Source organism: Salmo trutta, chromosome 3 (assembly GCF_901001165.1).
Source record: "Salmo trutta chromosome 3, fSalTru1.1, whole genome shotgun sequence".
In the NCBI taxonomy this organism is placed as follows: domain Eukaryota; kingdom Metazoa; phylum Chordata; class Actinopteri; order Salmoniformes; family Salmonidae; genus Salmo; species Salmo trutta.
The window spans coordinates 52,811,731-52,827,640 of record NC_042959.1 but is presented as its reverse complement, the minus strand read 5'-3'; the positions used below and the strand labels follow the sequence as shown (position 1 = coordinate 52,827,640).

At 44.8% G+C, this 15,910-nt stretch overlaps 1 protein-coding gene and 1 long non-coding RNA gene across 5 annotated transcripts; one reads left to right on the top strand and one right to left on the bottom strand.

The window, feature by feature from the left end:
* Window positions 1–3,742: 3,742 nt before the first annotated feature.
* On the bottom strand, window positions 3,743–4,544 carry LOC115178240 (uncharacterized). The gene is made up of 2 exons (XR_003872568.1): window positions 4,346–4,544; window positions 3,743–3,823 (listed from the first exon to the last, which is right to left on the bottom strand). It is a non-coding gene; the product is annotated as an uncharacterized LOC115178240 (long non-coding RNA).
* On the top strand, window positions 4,075–13,471 carry LOC115178211 (bromodomain-containing protein 2). Of its 4 annotated transcripts, none has more exons than XM_029739332.1 (12): window positions 4,075–4,234; window positions 6,550–6,841; window positions 7,056–7,193; window positions 7,357–7,507; window positions 7,720–7,877; window positions 8,041–8,550; window positions 8,772–8,900; window positions 9,246–9,491; window positions 9,938–10,203; window positions 10,753–11,081; window positions 11,353–11,478; window positions 11,575–13,471. In XM_029739332.1, the coding sequence occupies exons 2-12, from the start codon at window positions 6,587–6,589 to the stop codon at window positions 11,700–11,702; spliced, it is 2,436 nt and encodes an 811-aa protein (XP_029595192.1). In that variant the 5' UTR covers window positions 4,075–4,234; window positions 6,550–6,586; the 3' UTR covers window positions 11,703–13,471. The 4 variants fall into 4 exon arrangements, with proteins under 4 accessions (XP_029595192.1, XP_029595172.1, XP_029595178.1 ...); XM_029739312.1 differs by lacking the exon at window positions 4,075–4,234 and adding an exon at window positions 4,635–4,792; XM_029739318.1 differs by lacking the exon at window positions 4,075–4,234 and adding an exon at window positions 4,639–4,792 and having other exon boundaries at window positions 6,553–6,841.
* The last annotated feature ends 2,439 nt before the right edge of the window (window positions 13,472–15,910 follow it).

Below are 15,910 nucleotides of genomic sequence, written 5' to 3'. Positions count from 1 at the left end.
GGTCCACAAACGTACACACTGCTGGAGTAGCCAGATGCTGCAGCAGTAGCAGCACAGACAGGGGGAAACCCAAACATGTCACAGTGGCTGAACATCTGAAGCATCCGTTTAAAACGTGTCCCCACCAAATAAATCCAGTCGCTGGTAGTGGGAGAGGATGGAACTAGGTGAAAATGCGCTGCCATTCTGCAAATGTTCTCATCGATGAAACATCTGATCTCAACCCTTTTAGCGGTTCCCAAAACTGAAACGTTACGAACACAGTGCACTGCGTGTTATAGACTTGACGCTTAGCGAAAGATAAAAATAATTGCATTGTTTAGGAATGCACGGTCCAATTGAGTCTGTCTCGGCACATGCGCACTTCACCGAGGCGTACCCTAACGAAAATATGCAAATACATGATACAACGTGGCAATAGGATCTCGCTAGCTCATGCTTGGCTTTGCCCCCCTTGTTCTGCGCACTATTTCATTTGCTTACACTGTAAACGACTTAACTATCTTGGGTTAGTTATAAATATCTTTGGTACCGGGTCCGTCACAGCTAAACTGTCGTAACACCATAGCAACAGTATTTGTTTATTTGTTTCACCATTAGCTTTTGCTGAGGCAGAAACTATTCCATGGGGTCAAAAAAAAACACACAACATGAGAAGTAACAAAACACTAATACACTGATAGACAGTAGCCCACATTTTAACACAAAGATATATAAACAATAAAATTATAATAATTCAAACAATACAAGTAAAACAAATAATTTGTGTGTGCATGTGTTTGTCAACGCCGATCCACGACTTTGTTTATTCTTTTTTTAAAAGGTAATTTTGCTGTTAGCTTGAGTAATTGGAAAGTGGAAGGGATTTCCATGCAGTCCTGGCTCTGTGTAATACTGTGCATAGTCGTGAATTCGTTTTGGATTTGGGGACTGTAAAGAGACCCCTGGTGGCATGTCTTGTGGGTATGTATGGGTGTCTGAGCTGAATGTTATTTGATTATGCAGACAATCTGGATTTGGCGTATTGCTCTGTTTTGAGCCAGCTGTGCCTTTGCTAGGTCTTTCTTTGCTGCACTTGACCATATTACCAGACACTAATCAAGATGGGACAAGACTAGAGTCTGAACAACTAGTACAGTGATTTTTGAGTAAAAAACGCAGAACATCTAACATCTTTTCATAATAGACATACATGTGTAAAACCAGTTGCAAATAATTGTTTAAATAGGGAAGAGTAATGGCTCAATGCAACTGCCCTAAGGGACACTGTACTGTGATGCTAGAGAAGCTTCCACTGAAGAACACTCTCTGGGTTCTATTGGATAAATAACTCTCCAACCATGTGATTTCAGGTGATGTAAAGCCAAAGCAAGTGATGTTATTGATCATAAATAGTTATTGAAGAAACTCATAGGCTACACTGAAAATAATACAGCTCCAACTATCATATTATCCATTTATTTTAAGCAATCATCTGTTATCTGAGCCAGTGCAGTACAAGTTGAGTGCCCTTCTCTATGCATGCTGAAAGTCAGTAGTTAACTTGTTCTCTGAAAAATAGCATTGTATTTGGTCAAACACAATTCGCTCCATCAGTTTACTAAGAGCAGGCAGCAAAACTGATTGGGCGGCTATTAGAGCCAAAAAAGTCTGTTTTACTATTTTTAGGCAGTGGAATTACTTTAGCTTCCTTTTATGCCTGTGGACACCCTATTTTAGACTTTGGTTAAAGATATAGCAAATAGGGGTGGCAATACAGTCTGCTACCATTCTCAATATTTTCTCATCAAGGTTTTCTATACCTGTTGGCTTATCATTATTGATGATAACAATAGTTTTTCCAACTCTCCCACAATAACTTGACCAAATTCAAAACAGCCATCATTATTATACATTTTATACAAAAATATGATGGTTCACTGATCAATGTTTTCATTTCACTTCTGAGTTTTTCCACTTTACTAGTGAAACAGTCATTGAAATGATTGCCAATATCAAAAGGTTTTGTTATAAATTACCCATCAACTTCAATGAATGAATGCGGAGGATTAATTGGGTATTCTGCCCATGTAATTTAAGGTACTCCAAAGTCTTTTTCCACTGTGTTTTATGTAATTTATCTTGGTTTGGTAGTTTTTCTTTTTGTAAATTTCCCAATTTACAGTATGTCAACAAATCAGCTGATCAGCCTGACTTGTTTGCCACCTCTTTTACACCATTTCTTTGAACCATACAATTTTTCAATTCATCATCAATCCAGAGGGCTCCAACAGTTCTCACATTTAATTTCTTAACAGGTGCATGCTTGTCAATAATTAGCATGAATAACTTCCAGTGCTGCATCTGGATTCACTTCTTCATACACATCAGACCAACATACACTTTTTTTACATCTTCAACAAAATAGTCCTGAGAAAACACTTTGTGTGATCTCTTATAAATTACTTTAGGCCCAACCTTTGGCTTTCCTTGTTATTGCCACAATGTTATGGTCACTACAGCCAATGGGAACTGATATTGCTTTGTAGCAAAGCCCTGCAGCATTATTGAAGATATGACCAATACAAGTGGATGTCACAGATCCAACACTATTGGTATGCACTCTAGTTGGTTGAGTAATTAGCCTGAGTCATATTACAGGCATTAGCCACAGTTAGAAGCTTCCCCTTGAGAGGACAGCTTCCCCTTCAGAGCAACCAGAAAAATTCTTATCTGTTAACATCGTACACACCATCAAGCATTGAGCACATATTTAGATGAGGCAGATGAACTTGCAATCTTCTTATGGTCCATCTGTAGCTTTTTGGTGATTTTTCTCACTTTCTCCATCAAGGTCTCAAGTGGAGACTGGAACGCCATCCACAACAATGTTATTCCTCTTGGATTGTCACTCTAGATAGTCATCTGTAATAATGATTCACATACAGTGCTGTCATCATCTCACGTGGACTTAGTTTATCATCATCTTGCTGCAGTCAACTCGCATTGCTAAAATGCCATTGATTTACTTAACCAGGCAAGTCAGTTAAGAACAAATTCTTATTTACAAAGACTGCCAATTGTGCGCCACCCTATAGGACTCCCAATCACAGTCGGTGATTGAGAGCAGCATGGATTCAATGCAGCCTGGATTCGAACCAGGTACTGCAGTGACCCCTCTTGCACTGAGATGCATTGTCTTAGACCATTGTGCCCATTGATTGCGAAACCTTCAGTCTACCATAAGGACAAAGCCTGATTTTCCTTTCCTAATTAACCATGTGACTTTTGGCTAAATGTCAGGTTTAAAAACATTCACTTTCAACTTAACCTTTATTTAACTAGGCAAGTCAGTTAAGAACAAATTCTTATTTACAATGACAGCCTACCGGGGAACAGTGGGTTAACTGCCTTGTTCAGGGGCAGAGCGACAGATATTTACCTTGTCAGCTCATGGATTCAATCCAGCAACCTTTCAGTCACTGGCCCAACGTTCTCACCACTAGGTTAGCTGCCACCCCCAACTTTAATAGCCCTGTAAAAATATATTTAACTGCAAAAGCTTGTAGGCTACTCTAGCATATCTGTTCAATAGTGCAACTCATGGGAAAACCCTGACCTAAACTTTATGATAAACTGGCACATCCAGGGTTAGAATTATAGTATTGACTCTGGGCCAAGGCCCCTGCCAAACTTTAGAGTTGCAATGTATTGGATGCCCCATAGACCTTCAACATTGTTGGGAGGGATGTCCACAGTAATATTTGTCATATGGCTGATTTTGGGGTACGCAACCTCCCCTGGGTGCATCTTAAAAGTCTAGCAGCCTCAGTCCCCACTCCATCTGAAAACAGAAAAATATCACTGAAGCAAAGCTAACTGCAGGACTTGTTTGCAAGGAATTGGAGGCAAGAAGCAGCAACTCTATAATAAAAAGTTAGGCTACTTATCCTAGGGCCTATCCCTTTTGAATAATGTGAAACGAATTGAAAAAAAATCTAGCTGTCTGAAAAATTTGCCATGCAACATGACAAGATGTTGACAACAACTTCTTTAAATTTCAGAATCATGTTATGGCTGAACTGCCCTACGCTGCCCCTGATGTGACAGATTGCATAACTTCCACTTCAAATAAAAAAACCTGAGTTATGCTCCAACGTAGTGACTGAATAAAACCTACAACTGAGGCTGATACAGCCAATGATTATATATATATAAAACCCTTGGATACAGCTGATATACCCCACAAGAAAAAGTAGGTGCCTAAAAGCCTGGTGATTTTCTGGCTATTTTAGCTAGCTACCGTTAGCTACTTGGGGCTAAACATTGGGAAATAGTACGCAGTCATGACATGAGGAAGACCTACCACCGGTAATAATTGTTTTGTATTTAGAATTCGGAGTAGTTCGTAATAAGCATTCGGTTTCGTAAAGATGATAACGGTTATATAAACAAATCATCTGTGTTGTTTTTATCTAACTAGCTAGATTAGCCGCCTGAAGCTAAAGGAACAGGATATTTTTCTTGCAGGGTGTGGCATGTTAAATTACAGACAGCGTGGATAGCCAATCATAATCTAGCGCCTATGCGGAGTAGCCAATCGGAAGCAAGTATTACGAGAAACCCGACAGGAATTGCACGGAAACGCCACGTGATATGTTTATAAAGCGGCAGGCGGAAGCTTTTCGGCGCCATTTCATTGTAGAACTGTTCGGCTTTTATTTAGTAGAAACATAACAGTGGACAAATTTGGAACATAAAAAGAATCCGGATCCATCCTGATGGAAACGGCCGTTAACCCGCCCCTTGACAGGTACCTTTAGGAACATTGTACCTTCAGGGTCGGGTCGGAACTGATTTTGCAGGCTTGACAATTAACACGAATCGCGACTGAATGGCTAAACCTAGTATTCACTGTCGGTGCATCAGATAGCTAACTAGTCTTTTCTCAACTTTGACACCGAACAATGAAAATATTCCGTTGGCTAGTAAGATGTAAATATAGAGATGTCTTTGTTCCTTACGCCCCCTTAGTAAGTTATGTAGTGAGGATGGATATTGACATATTGTGGGTCAGCCTACTCAATAACTTAGTGCTGGGGGGATTGTTTAACATTGTCTGTGGTGATGAAACGCTTCATTGAGAGGCACTGCGCCACCGCCATTTTCCTGCTATAAATCTTATGACAGAGAAATAAACTGAGCTAGGGCCGCAGATGTGCATTTTATTTGTAGCTTATTCAGTTGCCCTAACCCGGTTGTTTACTTTTTGATGTTCGCTAGCAAACGTTAGCGTCCTGGCTAACTAGCTTAGCAGCTAGCTGGATTGTTGTTTACAAACGATGCGATGGTTCCAAGCTAGCCAGCTAAGTTAGCGTTTCCAGAAATGGGGTCTCACATAAACAAGCTAGTAACAAGAGGCGCTGATTGGATAGTTGTGCAAGGGTTTCAGTCACAGGAGTTTGAAGGTTTTGACTGAGGGTCTGTTTTGGCGTCGGTGTGTTTACAAACACTCATAAAAGGCGGGGCGACGATACTGACCCCACGCAATGACTACAAGCGCAGAAGCCTTGCCTCTGCCGGCTGAAATTATTGCCACAGTTAAGAATGAAAGCATATCACAATCTAAATAGCTAATGCCTTTGATTATTGCCTATTACCGGTTAACACCCACGAATCCAAGTTAATTCAACGAAAATACTTGGGAGGTTAGGCTAAGTATAACAAACACGCATAGAGAGAGCAGTAAACTGGTCAACATACTATCTATCTGTCTTTTTCCGGGTTATCAAGGAATAATATTACTAATGTGTTGACAGATACTCTGCAGCTCTTTCCCTTTTCTTCAAAGGGGTTAACTTAACAAAGCCATGTTGTGTTGGCGTGTAAAGTCCTGAGATGAAAAATCAGCTCATGAGCATTGCCTACTTTTGTGTCAGTGGGATGGAATGTGCGTGCTGTGAGCCCTGGGGTGACAGGGATAAAAATCATCCAAATCTGGTCCACACAGTGCAAAAGATAGAAGCGAATAGAGGGAGAACCTGCATGTTTTCACTATTCTATCACGGAATGCAAGTTTAACTGCCTTAAGTGCTGTACAGTACTGATGTTTAGTACAGTAGTGCTTCAATGCTGCCCCAGGGATTTTCCCATCCAGTGATCTGGGTTGCCGGGGCTGTGCCAAAAGTGGCAGCCTATTGATAGAATCCTCATTGCATTGGTGAGGGAGCAGATGGTGAAGGGCCTGTGTTTGCGAAGGGTTCCTTCCTAATGCTTTCCTGCTTGAATTGCATAGGCTGCACCTTAAAGTTTGTTGTCATGAAGTTTGGCTTCCTGTGCTTTCAATGCACAATAAGTTGACACTGACTGTAGGGCAATGATCAAATATCAAGCACATTGTAGCTTACTACTTTTGAAATGCCAGACCTGAGGGATAATTTTAGCATATGAATGAGTTTTCTGCCCAAATGTATCTCTCCCCTAATACATCCCTTTCTGTCTTCCCACGGCCTGTCCTGTCTATCCCACTACTTCAACCTCTCCCACCCTCTGCTCCTCTCTCCTGGTCAGCTGCTCTCTGGGAGTGGTGGGGCTGTCTGGCGGCGGGATGGAGCACCATGCCTCGGGCCCAGGCAAGCGCATGCGGAAGCCCTCGCTGCTGTATGAAGGCTTTGAGAGCCCCCAGCTGCCGCACGCGCCGCCCCCTCCCCCGGTCCAGCCCCCCGTCAGGGACCCCGGCCGGCAGGGCTGCATGACCAACCAGCTACAGTTCCTCCAGAAGGCTATGATCAAGTCCCTGTGGAGGCACCATTTTGCCTGGCCCTTCCATGAGCCAGTGGATGCCTTCAGACTCAACCTCCCAGTGAGTTACACTGTTTGTCTATAAACAAGTGTAGAGATTAGTGGTCACCAACACTGGTCCTAGAGAACCATAGGGGTTGCAAGCTTTTGTTACAACCCACCACCATGTAGGCCTACACCTATAAGTGTTTGTCCATAGTTGACATCCTTGTCACACCACCATTCAACAGTCATTACTCTCTTTTTCTATATTCTGTTCTTTCTTGCTCTACTAGGATTATCACAAGATCATCAAGCAGCCCATGGACATGGGCACCATCAAGAAGCGGCTGGAGAACTACTACTACCGCAGCGCCAGTGAGTGCATGCAGGACTTCAACACTATGTTCACCAACTGCTACATCTACAACAAGGTATGGCCATAATATTTACATGTGTAGGTCAGGCTGATGCATCAATGACAACGGACCGAATATGTTTATCACAAGGTCTTTCCATATTCACAGCAACTGTAGATGTACCGGTGTTAACTGGATGTTGATTCTAAAGTGCCTGTGGCCTCTTCTCCTCTCCCAGCCCACAGATGACATAGTGCTGATGGCCCAGTCCCTGGAGAAGGTGTTCCTGCAGAAGGTGGCCCAGATGCCCCAGGAGGAGATTGAGCAGCCCCCTCCTGCCCCCAGGGGCAAACCGGGCAAGCCTGGCAAAGGAGGCCGCAAGTCCAACGGTGAGTCACTCTGGAGAATGTGCTGGGGAAAAGAACGCAAGGGCAATGTTAAACGAAGAGTTGGTGAATGTACTGTCTCGTTTGGTTAAATATGAGTTGGAACAACCTTGTTTAACGTGTAGTGCACTGTACATTTTTGGCCATCATATTCTTGGTAGTATTACCATTATGTCTGTGTTCTTGTGTCTGATTTTTCTCTGTCCATCTTTCAGCTTCGAAAGCTCACCAGGTCCCTGCGGTGTCCCAGTCAGCATACTCCCCCTCCTCCTCTGACACGGGTGACTCAGACACCCCCCCTCAGACCATGCTGCCCAAGAGTCTGCCCCCCACACAGCTGTTGAGCCTGCCCCCCACACTGCCCACTGCCAAGGTGTCACACCTCACTTCACTAAGACCTGAATAGGAACTTGCTATAGTACTGTACATTGTGTTGATGCTACACACTTGTTGCTGCCTTCACACTATATAGGCTACAGAACCTCCATTGATAAACAGAATACCATACTGTGACTTCTCTCTCTCTCTCTGTGCAGAAGAAGGGAGTGAAGCGGAAGGCGGACACCACCACTCCCTCCACCATGATGACCATGCCCCTGGCCGTAGGAGGGGGTCGGATTGTGGGCCTGGGGAAAGGAGGCCACGGGCAAGGCCTGAGCCACGACCCCTCCAACCTCTCCCTCACCTCCCTGGGGGACATGGACCCCCCTCCCAGCCTGGTTAGAGGACCCATGGGCCCAGGAGGCCCCGTTCTGCTCCAGCCCATGATGGCCGGAGGCGGGAAAACCTTGGCTCGGCGCGGGGGCAGTGGACGCCCCATCAAGCCCCCCAAAAAGGATCTGCCGGACTCTGTGCAGCCCAAGGCGCCGCGGCGGGCCAAGTTGAGCCAACAGCTGCGTTACTGTAACAGTGTACTGAAGGATCTGCTGTCCAAGAAACACGCGGCCTACGCCTGGCCCTTCTACAAGCCCGTGGACGCCTCTGCCCTGGGCCTGCACGACTACCACGACATCATCAAGTGCCCCATGGACCTCAGCAACATCAAGGTCAGCTTGCAAGATAGAGATGTCGCACTGCCGTGACTCAATGAGAACTGAATGTGGCTGAAATACACAGTTCATAGATTATTACCTCATATCTTCTCAGATTTGTTTTGCGTGGATATCTGTCACAGTATGAAACCAAGGAGGCTTATCCCTATCTGGAGTCCTCTCCGTTATCTGTTGGAGTTTAAAACAGTCTCTTTTCTCTCCTATCTTTCTCTCAGAGGAGGATGGACAGTCGGGAGTACCGTGATTCGCAGCAGTTTTCCGCTGACGTCCGACTCATGTTCTCCAACTGCTACAAATACAACCCCCCCGACCATGACGTAGTGGGCATGGCCCGCAAGCTGCAGGTGAGCTCGGTTCCGTCACCACAACTCACCCTGGAACCCTTAGTTCACCTTTGTTGCCAGACCTCTATGTCCACTGCATGCTCAGTGGGTTTTACTTGCAATGACTGCGATATGTGGTCGTCTTACCTACCGTGGCTGAACGCACTGACTGCAAGGCACTCTGGATAAGTCTACTTAATGACTAATATGTAAATCGTTTTGCTCTCCATTTCTCTGTTCTGTCCCTATAACTTTGTCTCTCGTTATAACTGTTATTATTGTGTAACAAAACAAAAAGGGACATGATCCACAATAGAGTAAAAAACAAGCTCTCACTCACTCCGTTTTGTCCGTCTGTCCATCCAGGATGTGTTTGAGTTCCGCTTCGCCAAGATGCCCGACGAGCCCCTCCAGCAGGCTCCTCCCAAGTCCCGTGGCATGGGCGGCGGCATGGGCGCTCACGGCGGCGGTGACTCCTCGTCGTCGTCGTCGTCCTCCTCCTCCTCGTCGGCGAGCGAGCCCAGCAGCGAGAGCGAGAGCAGCCCCAGCTCGGACAGCGAGGAGGAGCGAGCACACCGCCTGGCCGAGTTACAGGACCAGGTGTGTACACAGGTAGACTCAACCCCCCCCGTTCACCGAACACACTGCACCACACACACACCTAATACACTGTACCACACACCTAACAGGCCTGCTTTCATCTACACATCACAAGCATAGACTGCATCAAGAGTTTAGACTTCTCTCCAACACAGGTTTTTCTAATATTCTGAGAAATCCATGCTCGTATACATATTTTCACTCATTTGGTGTACATGTTTATACAAGTACTCTGTCTGTGTTCAAACATGCATGTACATAAGCCTGCTATTTGCTGCATTTTCTCACTATTACACTAAGGTAGGCTGTCATTGTAAATAAGGATTTGTTACCAACTGACTTGCCTAGTTAAAAAAAACAAAAAAAACATTGCAGTATTCCTTCATGACCTAACCATATAAGTGAAGTGTATTTGTCCAGTTGAACACTCCACCTCTGGTCTGCCCCCCCGGTGACAGCTCCGAGCCGTACACGAGCAGCTGGCAGCCCTCTCCCAGGGCCCAATTGTCAAGAACAAGAAGAAGAAAGACAAGAAGGAGAAAAAGAAGAAGAAGAAGCCGGAGAAGCGAAGCCGAGGACGGCCCAGCGCGGAGGTAGGGGGTGAGGACTGGGAGATGCCGACGGCCAAGCCGGTGAGGACTACGAAGAGTAAATCCAGTAGCAGGAGCTCTGCTCCCGCCTCCTCACAGGGCAAGAGAGGTCCCGGCAAGAAGAAGGGCAGCAAGTAAGCACACACTGACCTCAAACATGACCTTTCTCTTTGCTTTTACTCAACTTTTCGATCTGTGATCCATGTCCTCTATTTCTCCTACCTTGCTTGTTTCCGTCTCTCATTTTGTAGACTTTCACATTGCTTCCTCTTTCCACCTTTTCTGTTTCCTCGCTTTGCTTTTTTAAAGTTTCTTACTCCATTTTATACTTCCGCTCTTTCATCACATTCCAATTTCCAACTTTACCTGTTTGTCTCTCTAGAAACTGCAGTGGGGTCGCAGAGTACAGATTATTGTATGGGACCGTATATCAAGTTCATTTTGATAAGAGATGAAAATGTAATTAATTGAAGGTGATTTGTTGATGTAAAAATGTAAATGTACCGAAATGTAGGTTGTCATTATATTTTGGGTGGGGGTCACGATGATAAATTGTGACAAAAAATGATAATTGGGTCCCCACAAGTTCGAGCGGGAAAAAATTGTCTCCCTGCTGGAAAGGTTTGCATACAACTTCTTTAGTACTACTCCACGGTCTCTAATCCCCCCCCCCCCCCTTTTAGAAACACCAAGAAGTCCCAGGCTGCTACCATGCCCTACTACGCCCCGCCTACTTTCTCCATGCTGCCCCACTACGACTCCGAGGAGGAGGAGGAGGAGACGTCTCCCATGTCGTACGACGAGAAGCGCCAGCTGAGCCTGGACATCAACAAGCTGCCCGGCGAAAAGCTGGGCCGCGTCGTCCACATCATCCAGTCCCGCGAGCCCTCGCTGCGCGACACCAACCCCGAGGAGATCGAAATCGACTTTGAGACGCTCAAGCCGTCGACGCTGCGCGAGCTGGAGCGCTACGTCATGACGTGCCTGAGGAAGAAGCCCCGTAAGCCCTATGGTGAGCGGGAACAGATAGCGATAGCTAATGCTAGCTTTGGTTAGCTAGTATGGTGTGAAAGGGAATGCATCATATTGTCACTGAAGACACTTGCTAATGTTATGCTACAAATAACTGATGCTACGAACTGGTGCTGTGGTGATAAAATGCTACATGCTAGCGCTCTGGTTGACTAATACCATACAAAAGGAACCAGTCTTTCACTATGGAATGTTTTTATATGTATGTGTGGGCTGAGTATGTAACCTGTCCTCCTGTCTGTGTCTAACAGTGAAGAAAGGCGGCCCCGGCAAGTCCAGAGAAGAACTGACCCTGGAGAAGAAGAGGGAGCTGGAGAGGAGGCTGCAGGATGTCAGCGGACAGCTCAACTCTGGCAAGAAACCCCAGAAACCCAAGGGTGAGCACCACAGACACACGGAGCTGCTTTTGCACATGTAGCATTTAGCATTGAGATAAATGCTAATCCTATTCCTACTTTGTCTCTCTCTCGCAGCGGAGAAGCTCAGCGGCGTGGAGCCCCATGCCCAGCCCTCCCGCCTCAGCGGCAGCAGCTCCAGCTCAGACTCTTCCTCCTCCTCGTCATCCTCCTCTTCTGACACCAGTGAATCAGACTCGGGTTGATGAGACAGTGGGATAGGGAGGGAACCCCCCGTAGAGCTCAGGGACATGCAGCAGCCCCAGGACGAGGTCTCCTGGGACGGTCAAGGGAGGGAGAAGAGTGCCCCTCCCTCGAAAGGCACCCCAGCACGAACACTCCAAGATGAATGATGATGGTGGGATTTGTATGCAGGGTGGAGGATGCGTGAAGGTCACTAAGGATACTCAAGACCAGAAACATAGAGTTCAGCCAGGTTTAAGAACAGCTGCCATGTTAGCGTCTTTATCCTCAATGTTGGTAATGTAACAATACGAGAGCACCTCTGACCGTTCCCTATGAAATTACCATTCAGGATAATGTATATCCAAGTCTTTACTGTGTTGTAGTGTCAACAAGTTGCATATCTGCTTTCACTGGACATCTTCATAGGTTTTGAGACTATCAGAAATAAACAGCACAGCGGAGAAGCGTCTATCACTTAGCAACGGCTATGGAGGAGGAAGTGGCTCTCAGAACGTTCAGACAGAAACCGCATCGGCCCAACTCTTTGACTCTGCTCAAGACCCCCCAACACAAATGCCTTGTTATCCCTCTCCTCCCTGTGTAAATACTTGTATAATTTATCTACGTTTCTTTTATAAAGAAGAATTTTATGGCGATCCCCCAAAGAGGGAGACTGCGGAGTAGTGAAAGGATGCGAGATGTGCCCAGCCCATGTTGGACACTTCTTGATGTGCACTCATAGATTGATAAGAACTGAATGGGTATAAGCAGTATGGCAGAAACCCCACTTGCCCTCCCAGAAAGCTATGTGGAGTGAGTATTTTAATGCTTACACTTATCTGTTCTTTCACAACGAGGACGTCACTGTCAAGTGATTGATTTTCACATCTGGTAGTTATGTCTGTTTTGTCAAGTCTTATAGCTGCAGTCACGAGTCAGTACATTTTTGTTGCTGTCTGTGTTTCATTTTACATCTGTACTTACTGCTAACAGACCTACATTCAGCTGGACATAAAGTTCAGAGGCAGAAGGAGAGTTTTATTTCCATTCCATATGTTACTCTTAAGAGATCTAACTACTGAAACTTTTCCTTGACAGTGAGATTTGTCATACATGTACGGCACTTACCATTTAAGAAACAGCCCATGTGTCATTTCTCAGGAAAGGAGTAGGTTTCTTTATGGTGACACTGCAGTCTTACAATCACAGCAGTCATAGAAACTGATTGGTCTTCAGTTCTAAGCAATTCCGTTAACTCTATGCTTAAAGGAAAATAACAATCAATCATTTGGTATTTGTTTCGTTAGTCCACTGTTGATGCAGTTCCACAATGTTTTGCATGTCAGATATCAAGTTTTCAACAGAACTTTCAAAATACAGGAAGTGTCACAGTGTGATGCGCTTTGCAAGCTAACTGTTGGATGTTAAATCCCCATGTATACAGGAGTAGACGTCCTAAGTTGAAGTTTGGACCAAGAGATACACCAGATGAGATGTACAGAAGCTAGGCTGTTAGATATCTAAGGAAATTGTGTGTGTGTATGTGTATATATATATATATATATAGTACTGTATTTCAGTGGTCAAATGATCATGTTTCTTTCTACCAGTGAGTCTTTTTTCCCTGTCTTGCTTTTCTTTTATACTATGTTTCTCCTCCTCTTAGTCATGCTTTATTCCAGAACATGTCCTGAACGTTGTTTTGCCTCCTGGTTGACTGGATTGCTGCCTCAGGAGCATGCCACTCATTTGAAAACTGTATATATTAAAATGAGACCTCTTCTATAAAGCCTTTTATATTTCTTTGTGATAATGTATACGCAGTACACCCCTATTATTTATACAGTGCCTATGGAATGTATTCTGACCACTTGACCTTTTACACATTTTCTTACAGTACAGCCTTATTCTAAAATTGATGAGGGAAAACAAACAATTTAATCAATCTACACACAATACCCCATAATGACAAAGCGGTTTTTAGAAATGTTTGCCAATTTATAATTAAAAAAATAAAAATCACATTTACATAAATATTCAGATCCTTTACTCAGTACTTTGTTGAAGCACCTTTGGCAGCAATCAAGTCTTCTTGGGTATGACGCTACAAGCTTGGCACACCTGTATTTGGGGAGTTTCTCCCATTCTTCTCTGCAGATCCTCTCAAGCTCTGTCAGGTTGAGTGGGGAATGTTGCTGCACAGCTATTTTCAGGTCTCTCCAGAGATGTTTGATCGGGTTCAAGTCCAGACTCTGGCTGGGCCACTCGGGGACATTCAGAGACTTGTCCCGAAGCCACTCCTGCGTTGTCTTGGCTGTGTGCTTAGCGACGTTGGCCTGTTGGAAGGTGAACCTTCGACCCCTGTCTGAAGTCCTGAGAGCTCTGGAGCAGGTTTTCATCAAGGAACTCTGTACTTTGATCTGTTTGTGTCAAAGGAATTTTTCTATCCCAATGATAATTAACAATCAATAAGCCTTGACTAATCCCCAAGGTTTGTAAGACAATGGGTTAATAATTAGGCAAGGACTCAGCTTTCTGCAAAAGGTTCGTACAGTTTATTCAGAGAACGTTCTGCCCAGCATTAACAAAGAATTTCATTTTATCCTCTCCGCTTACGCACACACCTCCATACCAACAGTAGATAACCTACGCACACACATACACACGAACAGTAGGTGAACAGTATGCCTCCCTTGACTTCCCACCACTGTTAATCACTATCCAGCGCTGCCTGTTCCTTTCCCCCGAGATTAGGGGGACCTTGAAAGCTACTCTCGGTCTCCACACACACATTTCTCTCCCTTCCGGGTCTCTACTAGACCTTATGGAACTAACGTTCAGTACTTTAATTATGCATTACCCATGCTACATAACTACTAATTAATAATGGATTATTGATTCATTTACCTTTATTAGATAATTCTCTTATCAGTTTGTCTTTGCCTCAATCCTGACTAGTCTGCCATTCCCTGTTGCTGAAAAACATCCCCACAGCATGATGCTTTACCGTAGGGATGGTGCCATGTTTCCTCCAGATGTGACGCTTGGCATTCAGGCCAAAGAATTCAATATTGGTTTCATCAGACCAGAGAATCTGGTTTCTTATGGTCTGAGACTTTAGATGCCTTTTGGAAAACTCCAAGTGGGCTGTCATGTACAGTTGAAGTCGGAAGTTTACATACACTTAGGTTGGAGTCATTAAAACTCATTTTTCAACCACTCCACAAATTTCTTGTTAACAAACTATAGTTTTGGCAAGTCGGTTAGGACATCTACTTTGTGCATGACACAAGGCATTTTTCTAACAATTGTTTACAGACAGATTATTTCACTTATAATTCACTGTATCACAATTCCAGTGGGTCAGAAGTTTACATACACTAAGTTGACTGTGCCTTTAAACAGCTTGGACAATTCCAGAAAATGATGTTTAACGATTTTACTGAGTTAGAGTTCATAAAAGGGAGTCAGTCAATTGAAATAAATTAGGCCCTAACCTATGGATTTCACTGGGAATACAGATATGCATCTGTTAGTATGGGTCAGAAAACCAGTCCGTATCTGGTGTCCACCGTTTGCCTCATGCTGTGCGTTTTCAGGCTGTTGATTGTGGTCTGTTGTCCCACTCCTCTTCAATGGCTGTGCCAAGTTTCTGGATATTGGCGGGAACTGGAACACGCTGTCGTACACGTCGATCGAGTGCATCCCAAACATGCTCAACGGGTGACATCTGGTGAGTATGCAGGCCATGAACGAACTGGGACATTTCCAGCTTCCAGGAATTGTGCAGAACCTTGCGGCATGGGGCTAGGCATTATCATGCTGAAACATGAGGTGATGGCGTTGGATGAATGGCAGGACAAAGGGCCTCGGGATCTCGTCGCGGTATCTCTATCAGTGGAGGCTGCTGAGGGGGAAACGGCTCATAACAATGGGCGGAACTGTGAAAATGGAATGGCATCAAACACCTGGAAACTGTGAGTTTGATGTATTTGATACCATTCCACTGATTCCGCTCTAGTCATTACCACGAGCATGTTCTCCCCAAATGAAGGTGCCACCAACCTCCTGTGCTGTGCATTCAAATTGCTAGCAATAAAATGCAATTGTGTTTGTTATCCGTAGCTTATGCCTGCCCATACCGTAACCCCACTGCCACCATGGGGCACTCTGTTCACAACAAACCGCTCGATCACACGACGCCATACATGCTGTCTGCCTGGTACAG

Coding starts and splice junctions, on each gene's coding strand:
- LOC115178211 (XM_029739312.1), top strand. CDS start 4,761: ATGGAAACGGCCGTTAACCCGCCCCTTGACAG. Junction 7,508..7,719: donor AGGAGGCCGCAAGTCCAACG/GTGAGTCACTCT, acceptor TCCATCTTTCAG/CTTCGAAAGCTCACCAGGTC. Junction 11,082..11,352: donor GAAGCCCCGTAAGCCCTATG/GTGAGCGGGAAC, acceptor TGTGTCTAACAG/TGAAGAAAGGCGGCCCCGGC.